The sequence below is a fragment of the Littorina saxatilis genome, linkage group LG17 (assembly GCF_037325665.1).
Source record: "Littorina saxatilis isolate snail1 linkage group LG17, US_GU_Lsax_2.0, whole genome shotgun sequence".
NCBI lineage: Eukaryota > Metazoa > Mollusca > Gastropoda > Littorinimorpha > Littorinidae > Littorina > Littorina saxatilis.
In genome coordinates this window covers 37968699-37986198 of record NC_090261.1, presented here as the reverse complement: position 1 = coordinate 37986198, position 17500 = coordinate 37968699, and the positions used below count along the sequence as shown (strand labels likewise).

General features: G+C 41.8%; 1 protein-coding gene across 4 annotated transcripts in view; it reads left to right on the top strand.

The window, feature by feature from the left end:
- The window catches only part of LOC138952029 (short transient receptor potential channel 7-like), a 69886-nt gene that overhangs the window by 2303 nt on the left and 50083 nt on the right, over positions 1–17500 (top strand). For all 4 annotated transcript variants that reach the window (XM_070323607.1, XM_070323605.1, XM_070323606.1 and 1 more), the window contains exons 2-4: positions 10121–10456; positions 10955–11239; positions 12058–12261. In XM_070323607.1, coding sequence (XP_070179708.1) covers positions 10256–10456; positions 10955–11239; positions 12058–12261 — 690 coding nt within the window. In that variant the 5' untranslated portion in view covers positions 10121–10255. The remainder of the gene's footprint in view (positions 1–10120; positions 10457–10954; positions 11240–12057; positions 12262–17500) is intronic.

Here is a 17500-nt window from a genome sequence, read left to right as displayed (position 1 = left end):
TCGGCCCAGTAGTTTAGTCTGAATCGCTCTACACACACACACAGACAGACAGACACACATACACCACGACCCTCGTCTCGATTCCCCCCTCTATGTTAAAACATTTTTAGTCAAAACTTGACTAAATGTAAAAATATGGGAGTTATGAAGCATTTTCGAAGAGCTATCGAGCGAAAGTGAAAGCATCGGAATTCTGCGTCCGACCCTGTTCGCATTGTTTTCGCACGCCAAACCAAAGCATGTACATGTAAAAAAAAAATATATATATATTTAGTATCTTCACAACACTGTCTCACTTTGAACCAACTTTTAAGTTATAGAAATCAAAGATAAGGGAGTTATGATGCATTTTCGAAGGCAAACATCCGAGGCTTTGTTTTTGCATTATAGCTCTTCGAAAATGCAACATAACTCCCTTATTTCTTCTTTCTTTAATCTAAAAGTTTGTACAAAGTCAGATAATGTTGTGCGATACTAGATATATATGACAAAATATTGCATGTACATGCTTTAGTTAGAGGTCGCGGGTGCGGGTATAAAACCAATGCGAACATGATCGGACGCAGATTTCCGATGCTTCACTTCGCTTGATAGCTCTTCGAAAATGCATCCCTTAATTTTGACTTTTATGACTTAAAATTTCGTACAACGTGAGAAAATACTGTAAAGATACTAGAACAAAAGCAATATTTCCTGTACATGCTTCAGTTGGAGGTCGCGCACGGTCGCGAGTGGTCGCGTGTGGTCGCGTGTGGTCGCGTAGTCTTTACTCAGACCGGAAATACATGTACACATGTGGGTACTGACTGAGGTGAAATGAAATATTTTGTCAATTCTTTTGCTTTGAGCAGGGGCCAGTTGTCAACTTTCATACCTTTTCCAAGAGAAACTTTTCCAATGTCGAATGTTAAAGACTAAACCTTTTCAGGCAAATTTGTGTTCCTTAACCCAAACAAACATGCAAATAAAGAAGAAGGACAAGAAAAAGAAGAAAAAAAGATATGTGGACTAAACACAGCTAATATAGATTGCTTAACCTTTTATTTAAACGGCTGAAGGAGGAAAATAATAAAGGCATAAAGGTAATGATACTCTTGTATCCTTAAAAACATGTTTTAATATCTGAAGCCGCTTGAAAGTCTGGGAATAGGTTCGGTTCCATTGACAAAGAGACCTGCGGGCATGTAGGCCTACTTGCAATAATATCTCACACACACAACTTGTATCAAATATTAGATAACGCAGGGCCGGACTACCGGGGGGGTTATGGGGGTTACGTAACCCCCCCCCCTAGCCTAAACATGTACCTCACTTATTTAAAACATTTTTTATTATTGTTTATTGTATGACGATTCATGCAAGGAGCGACCATTTTCCTATCTCAGAATATGACCTACCCATCAGCTTCAGGGGGCGAAGCCCCCTGACCCCCACAAGGGGCTCTGCCCCTTGACCCCGCCAGGGGGAACATCCTCCTGGACCACCCCTCCTTCTTAGCCTAGTCCGGCCCTGTAACGTATAAGAAGGTTACACGCATTGGTGCTTCAGACGAATAAATGGCCAATGATTGGTAAAAATCTTAATCAGGAATATCATGGATGCTTATAAGCTCTAAAAAATAAAATTTTAAAAAGGTTTAAAAATGAAAATGGTATATGTCTCTCTTAAAAAAACACCTCACACACACACACACACACACACCCACACACACACACACACACACACACACACACACACACACACGCGCGCGCGCGCGCACACACACACACACAAACACGCACGCACACACACACACACACACACACACACACTCACATGTACATGCTTTTTGAGAAACAAGAAAGAACACCACGAAAAACCTCAACTGGTTTAAAAAACAACAACCACCCAACAAATGACGAAAAATGTCAAATCTGATCAACCTTTTGGCGTATGGTGTAGCTTCTGTAGCAGATGGACAGACAAACCGCTGAGACAGACAGACATATTGAGCAGTTGTGGCAAAGCAGCGTCCTTGGCAAGTGACGTAGCTTGTGAAAAATATCATCTGTTGTGCTGATCAGCCATCTTGCAGGACAAGCTCCATGCAAACGTGTGGTGCCAACACTCACATCTGCTGAAATTAGAACACTTTATTATTATGAAGCAAATTCATGATGGTATTGAAACGGAGACAAACAAACAAACAAACAAACAAACAAACAAACAGACAACAAAAACACGAACAAATAAATACAAATAAATACAGAAGTAAATAAATAAATTGATTAATAAAATGAATGATGAGTAAACAAATAAACAAATAAATAAGATACAAAGAAAATATTTTTTTTTTTAAAAACACTTTAAAAAAACCCTGATGTTGCGTTCTGTTGGTACGGAACTGCATGATTTGCCTTTACTCACATTCTTCATGAAATTTTTCATAAGAAAGATAAAATCGTTTTGTTTCAGGCTATAGTTCCTGATATTTTCGGTTTATTTTGATCTCCGATCTATTCACACACACACACACACACACACACACACACACACACACACACACACCGGGCACACACCCCCACACACACACACACACACACACACACACACACACACACAAAGAAGAAGAAGAAGAAGAAGAAGAAGAAGAAGAAGAAGAAGAAGAAGAAGAAGAAGAAGAAGAGAAAGAAGAAAGAAGAAAGAAGGAAGAAGAAGAAGAAGGCTTTGCATTGTAATGAAAGCTTTTTTTCGTATTGACAGTGTTTCCATTGGATGTCTTTATTTCAATGCAAGCTCAATTATATACACCTGAGGACACAACTATACCCTTGTTTGATCGCCCTCAAATACAAACGCTCGCTCTGTTCCCGATCGATCGCGCGTGAGACTTGCTCCACGTGCAATGTCGTTTGACCGACATGATGCACACACTCTCACTCACGCGCACACACGCATAGGCGCAGATCGAGATACACAATCATGTCCCAGATAACAATGGGAATGGAACTTCTGGTTGCCTAGGTAACGCGGAAACAACAGTCTGTGCTGAAATCCAAATCAGTGGTAGAAATCGGTTATCTTTCCTCCTGTGTGTTGCGTCAGTGTTTGCCGAAGAACACCCTTGCGTAAAGCTTGCCATTCGAATTAAAATTCTCCCCCGAAAGCGGCGTATGGCTGCCTGAATGGCGTGGTAAAAACGGTCATACACGTAAAAAACCAATCGTGCAAAAACATGAGTGAACGTGGGAGTTTCAGCCCATGAACGAAGAAGAAGAAGAAGAAGAAGAAGAAGAAGAAGAAGAAGAAGAAGAAGAAGAAGAAGAAGAAGAAGAAGAAGAATTCGATTTCACTTTTAGCTTCAAAACAAGCTTTAATATAAGTAAGAACAACTGTTTGAGGCAATTTAAAGGCACATGTAGTCTTTCCCGTGTAAACGATTTTGGTCACCATCTCCGATCTGCATGCCAGGCTTTTTACACGAGATTAGGTCACTGCTCTATCTGGACACATACCAACATTTTTCTGAGAAACGGATTTCGTAGATTGACATAGGTGACAAACAGTATTGAAGAATAGATGCCCACTCTGCTCAACGTAGCAGTCAGACTGTTGATTTTGGGTATATATCCAAGGGACAGTTCTTCACATTTAGTGGCTTTTTAAGAAAATTAGTTCATTCAAAATCGTACTCTAGTTGGACAGAAATCAGACAGGATGCTGATTTTTGGGAATGTGTCCGAGTATTATTATTATTATATGAAGTCTTATATCGAGTAGAGGAATGGCCCTATCCCATGTAAACACCTGGCCAGATCTGAGATGGGGACCCGAATCATTTACACGGGAAAGACTGTACCTTTACATTCCCTCTAACAGTAATTCCTTCTTCTTCTTCTTCTTCTTCTGCGTTCGTGGGCTGAAACTCCCACATACACTCGTGTTTTTGCACGAGTGGAATTTTACGTGTATGACCGTTTTTACCCCGCCATTTAGGCAGCCATACGCCGCTTTCGGAGGAAGCATGCTGGGTATTTTCGTGTTTCTATAACCCACCGAACTCTGACATGGATTACAGGATCTTTTCTTAATTCCTACTTCCATTAGGGATTTTTTTTATTTTGACAGTTGATTTTTGATATCCCGTGTAAAAGCCTGAAGAGATTCTGCTGTGGTGAATATGATCGCTTGTATAACACGAGAAAGGACGTTCCTTTCAGAATTATTCAAGCGCAGTATCAGTGGGTCGATTTCAAGTGTGGCGGCTACTAAAACATGCATGAAGTTTGAGTTGCCACCATTTCCCCTATCGCTCAAACAAGTTGCATGGTTCCCAGCTGATATTCATGGATCGATGGAACAGCGACCGATAGGACAGCATTTTGCTCAAAAGAACGAAGCAGCATTTTGCATTCTGGTTGCACGGCACACGTAAGTGTCCGAAATCAAAATCGGGTTGGAGTATGTAAGTCTGTTGTTGTGGACTGTTTGAATTGGGCAACATTAAGCGAAGTTGGTTGCATACAACATCTAGACAGAGAGACAGACAGACAGACAGACAGACAGACACACGTACGCACGCACACATAAACGAACGAACGAACGAACGCACAATCACACGCACACATACGCACGCTTGCACGCACTCATACACACCCACACACACACACACCCACCAACACACACGCACGCACGCACACACACACACACACACACACACACACACACACACTCTCTCTCTCTCATTTTGCACACATTGTTTTCTTTCTTTTCTTCTTGTAGTGCTAGGACTAGCTGCAGAATAGGGGCTGAATTGTTCGGATTGGTATACCAACATGATACTTTATACAGTTAAAAAGACATCTCTCAGGATCCAAATGCCAGGGAGGGGCAACTTCTAAATGGTCTATGAACGAAAATATGACCTGTTTAGTAAGCATACCCTCAAAACGCACTTTTGCAGAAGGTGAACATTCAAAACACCAGTTCTTTGTAACTAAGAGTTTAGTTTACCTTTGAATTAACATTTATGTTTGCCTGTACCATGTTTCCAACATCAGGACAATAAACACACTGCAGGGGCGGATCCAGGGGGGGTTTCCGGGGTTTCCGGACACCCCCCCCCCCCCCCCGCAGCCTAAAAATAAAAAAATAAAAAAAGTATTAAAAAAAATACATTTAAAAATAAAGAGAAACTGAAGGCTCAAATTGCACCAGATTCCTCCATTTTCCTTGATTTTTATCAACATTTTCCGGGGGGGCATGCCCCCGGGCCCCCCTAGGAGCTGGCCTTTGTCTTCTAAATGACGGTTTCGGAAGGTAGTTGGGTAATTTGCTGGCTCAGGTTGCACCAGATCGGTCAATTTTCCTTTTATTGGTAATCTAATTTGTCTTCTTAAATTTACTTTTTGAAGGTGTATTAGGGGAAGTTTCTTGGCTCAGATTGCACAAGATTGCTCCATTTTCGCGCCCACAACTAAACGCTTCGCGTCGTCGAATTGTCCCTTTAAGAAATTTGGAAACCCCCATGATGTGATCCGCCCCTGCACTGGCTATTGACGTTTTATAATTATATACAAATGAATCGGTTTTCTTTTCAAGAACGGTACCGTCTAGTAACAATCGCAAGCTTGCACATTGACTATTAAAATTATGCAAATGACAAATATATTCTTGCTAGTTGCTATCTTTTTGGAATGGGTTCATGATTCTGCTTTATTTTAAAGCAAAGACAGATGACACTACGACACTACATACTGATGTAAAACATACTGTCCGGTCAATTGTCTACAGATAAATTCTCAACAAGGTTGTAGAGGCCCTCCTATTTACAAAATTAATACTGTACGCGAAGCTGTATTTCTACTATTTGTTAACAAAGAAATGCATTTCATGCATAATGCCAGAGTTTGAAAAAGAAACCTGTAAACATAGTTTCTTCTATATCCATAGCGATTTACTCACATAACCGGTTCATGAATTCAGTCTTTCAGTCACGCTGGCATTTGCCATCACAGAAGCAAAGAGCAGTGCAGGGGACACCCGCTGTGGCACAGCTATACGGACCTCTACAACCTTTCTTGCAGCTGCATTTTACTAGTTCAGAGCAGATCTTAGATGCATCTGGAAGTGATGTCCAAACAGGCGAATAAGTTCCATCAACTTCTTCCCAGCCCCAGCTTGCAGGATCTGGAATCTCTGGCTGCGGAATGAGAGCTTCCTTCCAGATGATCTTTGCGTGTGTTCAAGAAGAGCAGCTTGAGTGGGTGGGGTGTTTTCCAGCATGCGCCCTTTCTTCGTGAACAGGTGTTTTCTGGCATGGTTCACCTTGTCGGAAACACTGGTCTTGTCGAACATCAACGAGACAAAGCGCTCAATCTGGCTGAACTTGTCCGGTGATGCAAGCACCCAAAGGAACAGCTGTGAATTCTGGATCAGACATCCACACTTTCCAGCATCTCTTCTTACTGACACCAAAGAAAGATGACATAGTGTCGCAGCCAGTCAGAGAATGAAACATCAGAGGTGCTGCTGATTTCTCTGGGCGTAGTCGTGAATAGGCAGAAGACGATAGTGGGATCCAGCACAAATGCAACCCACAGGTTTCCCAGCTGGAGGGAATGGTAGTGAGCTGTTGCAAGCACCACTACATCAGTGTCTAAATTCCTGATCATGACGTCAGTGTGATTCATTCTGGCCAGGTCAGAACAGTGTACAACCAGTCTGGTGTCAGCCTCTACGTGTGAACAAGGGGACAGCCTGGCTCTTTGGTCCTCACTAATGTCACTAGAACTAACAAAGTCCACACCTTGTGTTGCAATGACCACTTTCCCGTCTTCCTTGACGAGCTTCAGATTTTCAGACAGGATGAAAGAGCTCTTCTTTGTTTTGACTGTTTCGTAGGAATTCTGGCCAGTTGCGTGGCAGAGCAACGTCTCCTTTCACTCTTCTCCTCATGCCAGAGCCTCGTTTCTTCCTCACTGATGACTTCAGACTGTTGTCACGGTAACAGTCCCAAACAATGTCAACGCGATCAGCGTTAGACAGGCTCATCAGGACATATGCTAAAAAGACAGAATCACTGTACTCTTGGAATGTTTGTGCTTGGCGTGGCTTCAGAATGTGCACCAGCGCAGCACCATCAATGAGAACAGCTGATACTTGTGGTTCAGTGAGTACTGGGTCATGAGTTTTCTCAAAACAGTGCAGGAGATCGCTTTTGTTGCCGTGGCGTAATTCTCCAGAATCTGAGATTGATGGAGGGAATGACTGGTTTTCGTGCTGAAAAAATTCATCAAGGTCTTCTCCTCTAGCCTGACATCCAACATACAATCTTGCAAACAAACCACAGTTGGTCTTGGCTGTCTTCAGCTTCAGATTCTTGGTCATCTGAGTAGACTTGTTCTGATTTCTGAAAAGGGCTACTCTGTTAAGGTGAATTGGGTCTGACAGTGGCTTTGACCTTTGCAGCAGCCTTTCAGCTAGTTTCAACCGGCTCAATCTGGCCGAATTATCTTATCATGGCTTACCCGTGAAGTGCAAAACCCTCGTCTGGCCATGTGAGCCAGTCCCAACATCGTGAGACGTGACTTGTTGTCAACTTGAGGGTCAATCTTCAAAGCAGCTTCCCGAATATGTGACTCAAGCTGGTATGTAGAACCTCCAGAAAGATTTCCAGTTTTGCCACAGTTAAACATACAGGTCTCTTTCTTGTGGAGAAACTTGCCCACTCTCTCTGCGTGATCTCTTTCCTGTCTCGCCTTCATCTTTTTCAGATTCATCATGCATGCCGTCTCTTTTCAGCTCTGTCCAACATTCTTTGGTTGTAGTTAGCACGGCAGTTCTTGTGCCACCTAGCTCCATGTTTGGCTAACGAAGACGCAATCCCTGACCCATCATTGAATTTGTCTATTTTCAGTGATGACTGAAACGCTCCAACTGCTTAAAAACTTTTAAATGTCTCTCTGCTGTGCTGTAGCTTTCTTCGGTGGGATTTATCAGCTTTTCTGTTGTGTCCTTCTGGCAAAAGATGCACAGGCTCCAGTCCATGTGTTTATTTACGCCGCTTGCAATGTCTTCACTGCTTCAGTCTGAACACACACTGTTAAGTAACGTGTTAGATATACACATTATTTAGGTCCCTGGGCTCACCTGTATATCACCAAAGCTTTGGTGTGTTCCCTGGTCAATTCAAGCTTATTATTTACCTTCTTTTGTCTCTATTTGGGAGCACCTACAAATATAGCCTAACCCGAAGGTTCCAAAATATGATGTTTGGCTCATTTTTCAACCATTTATTTATTTTTTCACTTAAAGGCATTAAAAAGACAACAACAACCCAATAATATGGATTTATTATGTTTATTCAGTCTTATATTATAGTTTATATGTGTTAAAACGCCCAAACTGTGTGTTTGACATTGTTCGCGACTAGGCACTCCGTTGCCTAGCAACCAAATTTACCAGAGGACAAAAATTGCTTGCCCCCCCCTGGAATTTACATTCTTTAGATGTCTTCTAACAGCACACCAAATTATATGTTGGTATACAAATTTGAACAATCGTTTCAACTGGGGGCCCCACTATTGTCAATATTTCGAAATATTTGTACACCATTTGTCTTGAATTATTTTGGGATGTACAGCTTCAAACCAACATGTAATTACTGGTTATTCTCTGTTGTAGGCCCTTAATTGCTATACTCACGTGCGTCACTGTAGTTCATGCGCGTCTGCTTTACTTCCGAGTTGTTTCCTTAATCAACGGTTCAGAGGATTTTTATTTTTTATTTTTCCGTTATGTTTTTTAGCTTTTGCTTTATTTTTTCATCCCAAATTAGACGCTCCATGCGATTGAAAGTCAAACATGTTCCCCGCCAGTTGCTATGGGTAATTAATTGTGATTATGATACTGTTGTTCCTATATTGATTAGCTTTAATGAGACTAAAAGGAGTCTGGTTGGACGAAGAGATTTTACATGAAAATTCACAAAACACGACCGATGGAATCTTCGGTCAATTCCGAGTATGTTGGAATGGGGTAGGTAGGGGTTGTGGGTGGGGGTGGGGGTAGGGGAGAGAGAGAGAGAGAGAGAGAGAGAGAGAGAGAGAGAGAGAGAGAGAGAGAGAGAGAGAGAGAGAGAGAGAGAGAGAGAGAGAGAGAGAGGCAGAAATAGAGGGGGAGAGATAGAAAAAGTAAGAGATATAACAATTAGTGTGTGTGTTGTCCTTTTCTTTTGTTGATGTTGTTTCATGTTTTCCATGTTCCAGATTGCGAAAATAAACTAATGATTCTTTGCGTCCCCAAAGGCCATTGAACCTTTTAGAGGCATTAATTGGTGATACGCTTAAAGATTGCTTTTGTTCACACAGCTTTTATTTTCCGCCGATCTCCCCCCCCCCCCCCCCCGCCCCCCTTCCCCAATTGCCAAAAGATTGTTTTTGTATACACAGCTTTTCTCTCCTGCTCCCCCCTCCACCCTCTAGCACGCCTTTTCTAAACCATCGTTTGGCAAAGTAGCTTTTTTGAGCTCAAAATAACGCACCGTACTGGAAGTCATGGAAACGGGGGGCAAAAAAAATCCAGTCTCCCAATGAATAAGCAGCATTCGCTATTATTCTCAAGCGGTGATAAAAAGCTGAACATGTTTCATTCCGCTAATGGTCATTCGTTTAAGTCACGACAGAGTAGAACATGTTTAGTCATTCCTGCCTCATCTTTTCTGAGACGACCGAGGATTATATAAAGTTCGCATTTTTATTGTCAGAGTATGATTCTGGTGTGTGGATTACCTTCAGTGTATGAGATTACGTTCATGTGTGTGTGTGTGTGTGTGTGTGTGTGTGTGTGTGTGTGTGTGTGTGTGTGTGTGTGTGTGTGTGTGTGTGTGTGTGTGTGTGTGTGTGTGTGTGTGTGTGGCATGTTGAAGTTATTTTATTTTGTGTGCTGTTTACAAACGGAGTCACTTTGGTGCTGTAGTTCGTTTCCTGAAAACTGTGTCCCTGTTATTCCTAAAGTTGCTTTTTATTGCTGCTAGCTATGACAACAGAATTCCAAAATTCAATTGGCCCGAGACAAGTATCAGCCATCTCGTAGCAATATTAGAACAAACTATTTGCTAATGCAAGTACACTTTTTTCAGATAAGACACCAAATTTCAAGACTTCTTTGTTGGAGGAAACATTTCTGATTTGATCGCCATCAGAAGGACCTCTGCAACTCAAGATACGACAGATGTGAACTAGAATTAAACGAACAAAACCAACATCCGGCAACCATGTTGTTTTCCGTGGATCAGTCCGCGGCCCCTAACTCTGCACGAACTCCGGAAGAGTTAGCGTTCTTGCACGCGGTGGAATTCAGTGACATTGCGACTGCCAGACGACTGATGGCGGAAGACCCCATGTTGAACGTTGACGTCATTGATAACCTCGGGAGAACTGCCCTGCGTTTGGCTGTGAGGAACGAAAACAGAGAGGTAAATATCATGTTCTTTGCCTTTTGGTTGCTTTGATTTGTTTCCCTGGATTGGATGATATTCAAGTCCCGCCTCCTCCCCCTATTTTCAGCCCCCCTTCCCCATGATAAGTCATCTTCGACCGAAAGTTGATGGTGAGAATTTCGGCAGAAAAGTTTTAGTGTTACTTTCAATTAATAATTTTAGCGGCCATTTTTATCGGCAATCAGAGTAAAGGTTTTCATAAACAAATGTTGGTTGAAATCTCAGAGGAAAGCGAAATCTTCTTACAAGATTTTTGGGGTGAGGAAGTGTACCGAACTTTTTTTGGCCGCAATTTCAATGAAAATATTTAATGAATAAGAACAGAAAACATTCACCTGAAGAAAATCGTTGCTGTTCTAGATTTGTTTCGTATTCATCATTCACGCGTGAGTACAGTATTTTTTGGTCCGTTTATTATTCACCCCTTATCCACACTCCAATGTAACTCCTGCTCATATTTTCGTCCCCGCTAAGCTGATAGAAATGCTGCTGGAGCACTGCAACAGCCAGAACATCCAGCAAGCAGTTCTTCAAGCCATCAGCGAGGATCATACCTCCATAGCCGAGCTCATGCTCAAGCATCCGTGCTTCATCGAGATCTGCCGGAAGCGGAAGCGTCTCGGCGACACAGACGGCTTCTTCAAAACGGAAGTGGAGTCTCAGTTTTCCACAGACATGACCCCGCTCAACCTGGCGGCGCAGAAAAACAACTACGCTATTGTTCAGCTCCTGCTGCAGCGAGGGGAGACCATTCAAAATGTAGGAAGTGCACAACGGGTTTGGGTTGGTTGGTTGACTGTTTGTTTTCGGCGTCCCTTCAATCTGTGGGACCGATTCAAAATGTGTTTCCTTTCTCAGTTTACAGGGTGATGTGGATGTTTAAAGCTAGTTTTGTTTAGGTCTATCACAGTACAACATTTAAAAGGTTCTAAAAAGCTCCTTTTTTTGTCACATTTGTTACTTACAATCTTGATCTCCGAGTTTAAACTGTTAACAATCACCCCTAGGGGGACGCCCCGGACGGGTTTAGGAATTGGTTTTGGTCACAGGAGCTTGTATCCAACCGCCGGTCGATCATTATTTACTCCTGCATGCTTATTATTTACTCCTACATGCTTATTATTTACTCCTGCATGCTTACCCTTACTACTACTATTTACTAGTGAATAGTACAAGATACAAGATACAAGATACAAGAAGTTTTATTGTCCTCATCAATACAAGGAAATTTGGCATGTGTGTAGTAGTAAGGGTGAGCATGCAGGAGTAAATAATGACCGACCAGCGGTTGGATACAAGCTCCTGTGGTTTCGGTGTTGAGGGTATTGCGTTTGAGTACATGTAATAGGAGGCATATGATGCTGTGGGGTGAAACTGAAATAACCGATTTTTTTATGATATCCAATAACGTTTTTAATCCACTTCTGGTTTTGGATATATTAGTCGTTTCGCATTGCTTCTCAAAAGTTATCGACTAAGATGACGGCAGTTTTAAACTTTTCCACACTAATTGTTTTATTCCACAATATTAGTGTCACGTCTCCCGTAGTTAAATCAAATTCGCTCGCTCTTTTCAGCCGCACAAGTTCAGCTGTGGCTGCATGGAGTGTCGGAACCGGACGAAGTTTGACCAGCTGCGCATGGCCAACTTCCGGTTGAACGCGTACCGAGGCCTGGCGAGCGAGGCCTACATCTCCCTGTCCAGCGAAGACCCTTTCCTCACGGGGTTCCACCTGGCCAAGGAGCTGAGAAGACTGTCCGATGATGAGAAGCATTTCAAGGTACGTAATCTTCAACTTTAACCGAGACGAGACGAGACGAAAAGAGACATACCAGGGAGAGTAACGAATTATATGCACAAAACCAAAGAAAAGTGGATGAAGTTAAACAAAAAAAATCATAATTGGAAAAAGGTGAGGAAAAGACGAACAAGTCGCGTCAGGCGAAATTACTACATTTAGTCATAGATGTGTATTCAAGGGATATCTATGATTTAGTCAAGCTGTCGAACTCACGGAATGAAAATTAACGCACTGCATTTTTACACCAAGACAATACAGTTTCGTCACTCCCCGCGAGAAGGAAATGGCTCATTTTTCACGTGCAAAACGCAGTGAAATTCACTCGCCAGAATAGCGCGGTAGCGTATTGCGCTGAGCAGGAAAGCGCGCTTTTCTGTATTATTTTTAATTTTCTGAGCTTGTTTTGAATACAATATATCATATCTATATGTTTTTGGAATCAGGAAATCATAAAGAATAAGATGAAATCATTTTTGGTTGATTTCTTAAATTTCAATTGTAGTTCTAATTAATCTATTTTCGTTAATTGTGATCACATTTTAAGAGTAAACATGACATATGTATTATATTTTTAGATTCAGAATTTGATGAAGAACACGATGCAAATTTGATTTTAGTGACATCTTTAATGAGCAAACTCATTAATTAGTTTTTAAGCCTCCATGCTGAAATGCAATACCAAAGTTCGGGCTTCGTCAAAGGTTACTTGACCAAAATGTCAACCAGTTTTGTTCAAAAATGAGAGCGTGACAGTGCCGCCTCAACTTTGACAAAAAGCCGGATATGACGTCATCAAAGACATTTATACAAAATAAAAATAAAAACTGGGTGGGGATATTATACCCAGGAACTCTCATGTGAAATTTGATGAAGATCGGTCCAGTACTTTAATTGCTCTGAATCGCTGTACACATACACACACACACTGATACATACAAGTTTACATACACCAGACCCTCATCTCGATTCCCGGTCAACGTTAAAACATTTAGTCAAAACTTGACTAAATGTAAAAACCGCGCATGTACACAGGCGCGCACGCGTGTAGTGGTGTGTTTGTTTGTATATATGCGCGCGCGCGTATGTGTGCGTGTGTGTGTGTGTGTGTGTGTGTGTGTGTGTGTGTGTGTGTGTGTTTTTGTCACTGTGTGTGTGTGTGCGTATGTACGTGAGTACGTACGTACGTGTGATTGTGTGTTTGTGCTTGTGCATGTATGTGTTCTTGTGTGTACGCGCGCACGAGAAGTTCTTACACTCTTTATCAGAATCTATTCATAATTCATCCTGCCCAAAAGTATATAACCGGATGTGAATTGTATATTTCAGGGAAAAAGTAATAGCAATGGTTTTCCTGGCACGTTTTAGCAACGAACGAGAAAATCGATTTTTACGCTTGTCAGCATTGTTTGAGTGTTTGCTTTGCTTGGAAATCCTGCGGACGGTAATTTTGCACAGTACAAAGCCAATATAGGTGCTGTCAACTTATGTGTGACCCTGATTTTAAAGATATTTCGTGGACTAACATGCATGTTTTTGCACTTTAAGAGGCAAAAGTTACCAGACGTTTTCGTGTTCGTTACAAGGTGTAATCGTAAGAAGATTGATTTTTATTTGCATTTTGTTTGATGGAGTTTTGAGTATTCCGTGCACGATCTTCAGATTAAATTCCGTTTCACATTCTCTCTATCCCCCCTCCCTCTCTCTCTCTCTCTCTCTCTCTCTCTCTCTCTCTCTCTCTCTCTCTCTCTCTCTCTCTCTCTCTATCTATCTCTCTCTATTTATCTGTACCCCCCCCCTCTCTCTCCAGCACCAATGTATTTGTCTTACTGTATGACTTGTGCGATGCTTTGTTGTCGTTGTCCGTCCGTCTGTTTTAGTCTGTATCTCTGTTTGTGTGTATGTTTGTCTGCAATTATCTGTTTCTCTCTCTGTCTCCCTGATTCTCTGTCTTCTTGTCCCTATCTCGGTATGTCTCTGTTTGTCACTTTCTGTCTGTCACAATGTCTGTCTGACTGTCTGTCTCAGTCTGTCTCTATATGTCTGTAGGCCTATATCTGTATGTCTGTATCTTTACTCTCTCTCTCTATTTCTCTCCCTCTCTCTCACACCCTCCCTATCTCCCTCTCTCTCCCTCCCTCTCTCTCTTCTCTCTCTCTCCCTCTCTCTCTTTCCTTCCCTCTTTATCTCCCTGTCTCCCCCTCTCTTCCCCCCCCCCTCTCTCTCTCTCTCTCTCTCTCTCTCTCTCTCTCTCTCTCTCTCTCTCTCTCTCTCTCTCTGTCTTTCCCCCCGTCTGTCTGTATGTCTGACTGTATTACTCTCTCTGTCTCTGTCTTTCTCTGTCTCTGCCCGCCTCCCACACCCAACTCACCCCTCCCCATTCCACCCTTTGATATGTCTGTGCTGGTGAACTTTTTGTTGTTTTGATCCAAATCTTTCTACCTAAGTGATAGTATTCCCGAGAGCATTACCGTCATGAATTAATGATACAGTTCTGGTTTCGACATTTCATTTCATTGACCTGGCACGAATAAATGGATATTACTTTTTCACTCTCGTTGCTCAAATAAAATGCTTGCTGACGAATTTGTTGCCGTTTGTCAAGATACTTGTATTTCTAGTTTTATTGTCGTCCTTGTTTTTGTTGTATTAGTTGTTTATTTGCCCCTTTTCTGTCTTTCTTTCTATCTATCTTTCGTTCTGTCTGCCTGTCTCTCTGTCTGTCTCTCTGCCTGTCTGTCTGTTTGTCTGTCTGTCTTTCAAAGTATATACTAAATGGAGCGGAACAAAATGTACAGATTTATATGGTGTCTAAAATTATTCTGTTTCGTTGTTGTTGACGTCTTCGTCTGTGTTTTGTTTTTGTTTTTAATATATACATAGTATACATTTATACATAGTAGGACCTGTACGCTGGCAAGATGAAATATGGTTTAGAGTGATACGTTGGGAAGTCACCAATTTTGTTCGAGTATAAAATGATACAAGAATAGCTACACATTCTCTGTACCCTGTGACCAACGGTGCTTTTTTTTAAACTTTTGTTGTTGGTTTTTACAAGTGGTATGTTTCTCTTAGTTATTAGGAAGCATATATTTCGCTCCTTGTATTTTTTGTTTTAAAATCCAAATCATAATCGAACAATAAGTCCATTTAATGCTATAGAAACCAAACATTTCTCACCAAACAGTAACTTTTCATCCTATGGAATAGATGGGTTTTTTCTTTCCCTCGCGCTTTCGTCATAGTCTTTCTTTTTGGTTCCCTTTTTTCCGATCTCCCAGGTCAACTTATGTGCAGACCTGCTAGTGACTTAATCCCCTTCGTGTGTACACGCAAGCACAAGACCAAGTGCGCACGGAAAAGATCCTGTAATCCATGTCAGAGTTTGGTGGGTTATAGACTTGAACACGAAAATACCCAGCATGCCTCCCCCGAAATCGGCGTATGCTGCCTGAATGGCGGGGTAAAAACGGTCATACACGTAACAATCCACTCGTGCTAAAAACATGAGTGAACGTGGGAGTCTAAGCCCATGAACAAAGAAGAAGAAGAAGAAGAAGAAGAAGAAGAAGAGGGTTCCCTTTTTGCCCCCTCTGTGGATCCCACTGTTGTTTTTGTCCACCAACAAGGAGATTTGTGAAATAAGGTTGTATTCATAACATTCGCCACATGGACTCAATCCCCGCCTTTAAAACCACTTTGAAAACCCACGTGTTCAAACTCTATCTGGAATAATAGACAACTCTCTAGCTATCCTGTTCAAAGATATGGCTGCACATCATGTGTGTTGTGTCACAGTGGCACACAATGTGTGTGTGTGTGTGTGTGTGTGTGTGTGTGTGTGTGTGTGTGTGTGTGTGTGTGTGTGTGTGTGTGTGTGTGTGTTTGTTTTAAGTTAATATTTTTCATTGTACATGATTTATTGTGAGTTGTGCATCTATTGCATCCCGTCACGATATAACCTTGAACGGTTGAAAACGACGTTAAACACCAAAATTAATAAAGAAAGAAAGAATCTATTGCATGGTATTGTCCAAAGGGGAGAATGTGTTGCTGTAAGTTTATTGTTACGTTATTTTTGTTAGAATGTAGATGTATTTGATGTTTAAATAGTATGGTTTTTATTCATAGTTGATATGTAAAGCGCGGAGAGCACAGTTCACTGTGGTTCGCGCTATATAAGCTCTCATTATTATTTTCATTATTATTATTGTTTTGAACACGTAAAATAAGGCTTTGCTTACATGAGTTCGTGTCCCATTCTGATAATCATCGGTCCACTGCTATCGCCAGTTTCTCTCTGACAGCATGCTGAATTATTGCGCGAATCTATCAAAACAAGAGTACAGAGTTATCTCCCATATGTTTTTCGCGAGCACTGATCTAAATTTGAGATCAGTGTTTGCGAGACGAAAATGATTTCAGATTGGCCGACTTCGACAGTGATCTCCGTTCTGTTCTTCACAGTTATGATAAAGACATCGTTCTAAGGTCAAAACAAGTCGAAATTTTGAGACTGCTGTCGGAAGGAGACCGTGATATATGGTTGCATCACTCTCAACTAGTTACAAAAAAATCATCTGCTCCGGCGCGCGCCGAAGCCAATGTATCTCTTTGTTTAAACATTATCACGTGACACTTTAGAGTTGTTTGCACAGTAAATACATCCGCGAGCTTGAAACTGTCTTACATATCAATTCCTTTGTGGGCGGGGATGTAGCTCAGTCGGTAGCGCGCTGGATTTGTATCCAGTTGGCCGCTGTCAGCGTGAGTTCGTCCCCACGTTCGGCGAGAGATTTATTTCTCAGTCAACTTTGTGTGCAGACTCTCCTCGGTGTCCGAACACCCCCGTGTGTACACGCAAGCACAAGACCGAGTGCGCACGAAAAAGATCCTGTAATCCATGTCAGAGTTCGGTGGGTTATAGAAACACGAAAATACCCAGCATGCTTCCTCCGAAAGCGGCGTATGGCTACCTGAATGGCGGGGTAAAAAGGGTCATACACGTAAAAGCCGTGGGAGTTTCAGCCCATAAACGAACAAACAAATTCCTTTCACGGTAATTTAAAAATTACACAACACCATGAAAAATCATTATCGACGATCGCGAATCTGCTTATATCCATAACACATTACGAAAAGATCTAAATATGTAAACATTCGATTTCCTCTCCAGACTGAGAAGGAAAACAAAGGCATCCTGTCAGGGATAGAATGA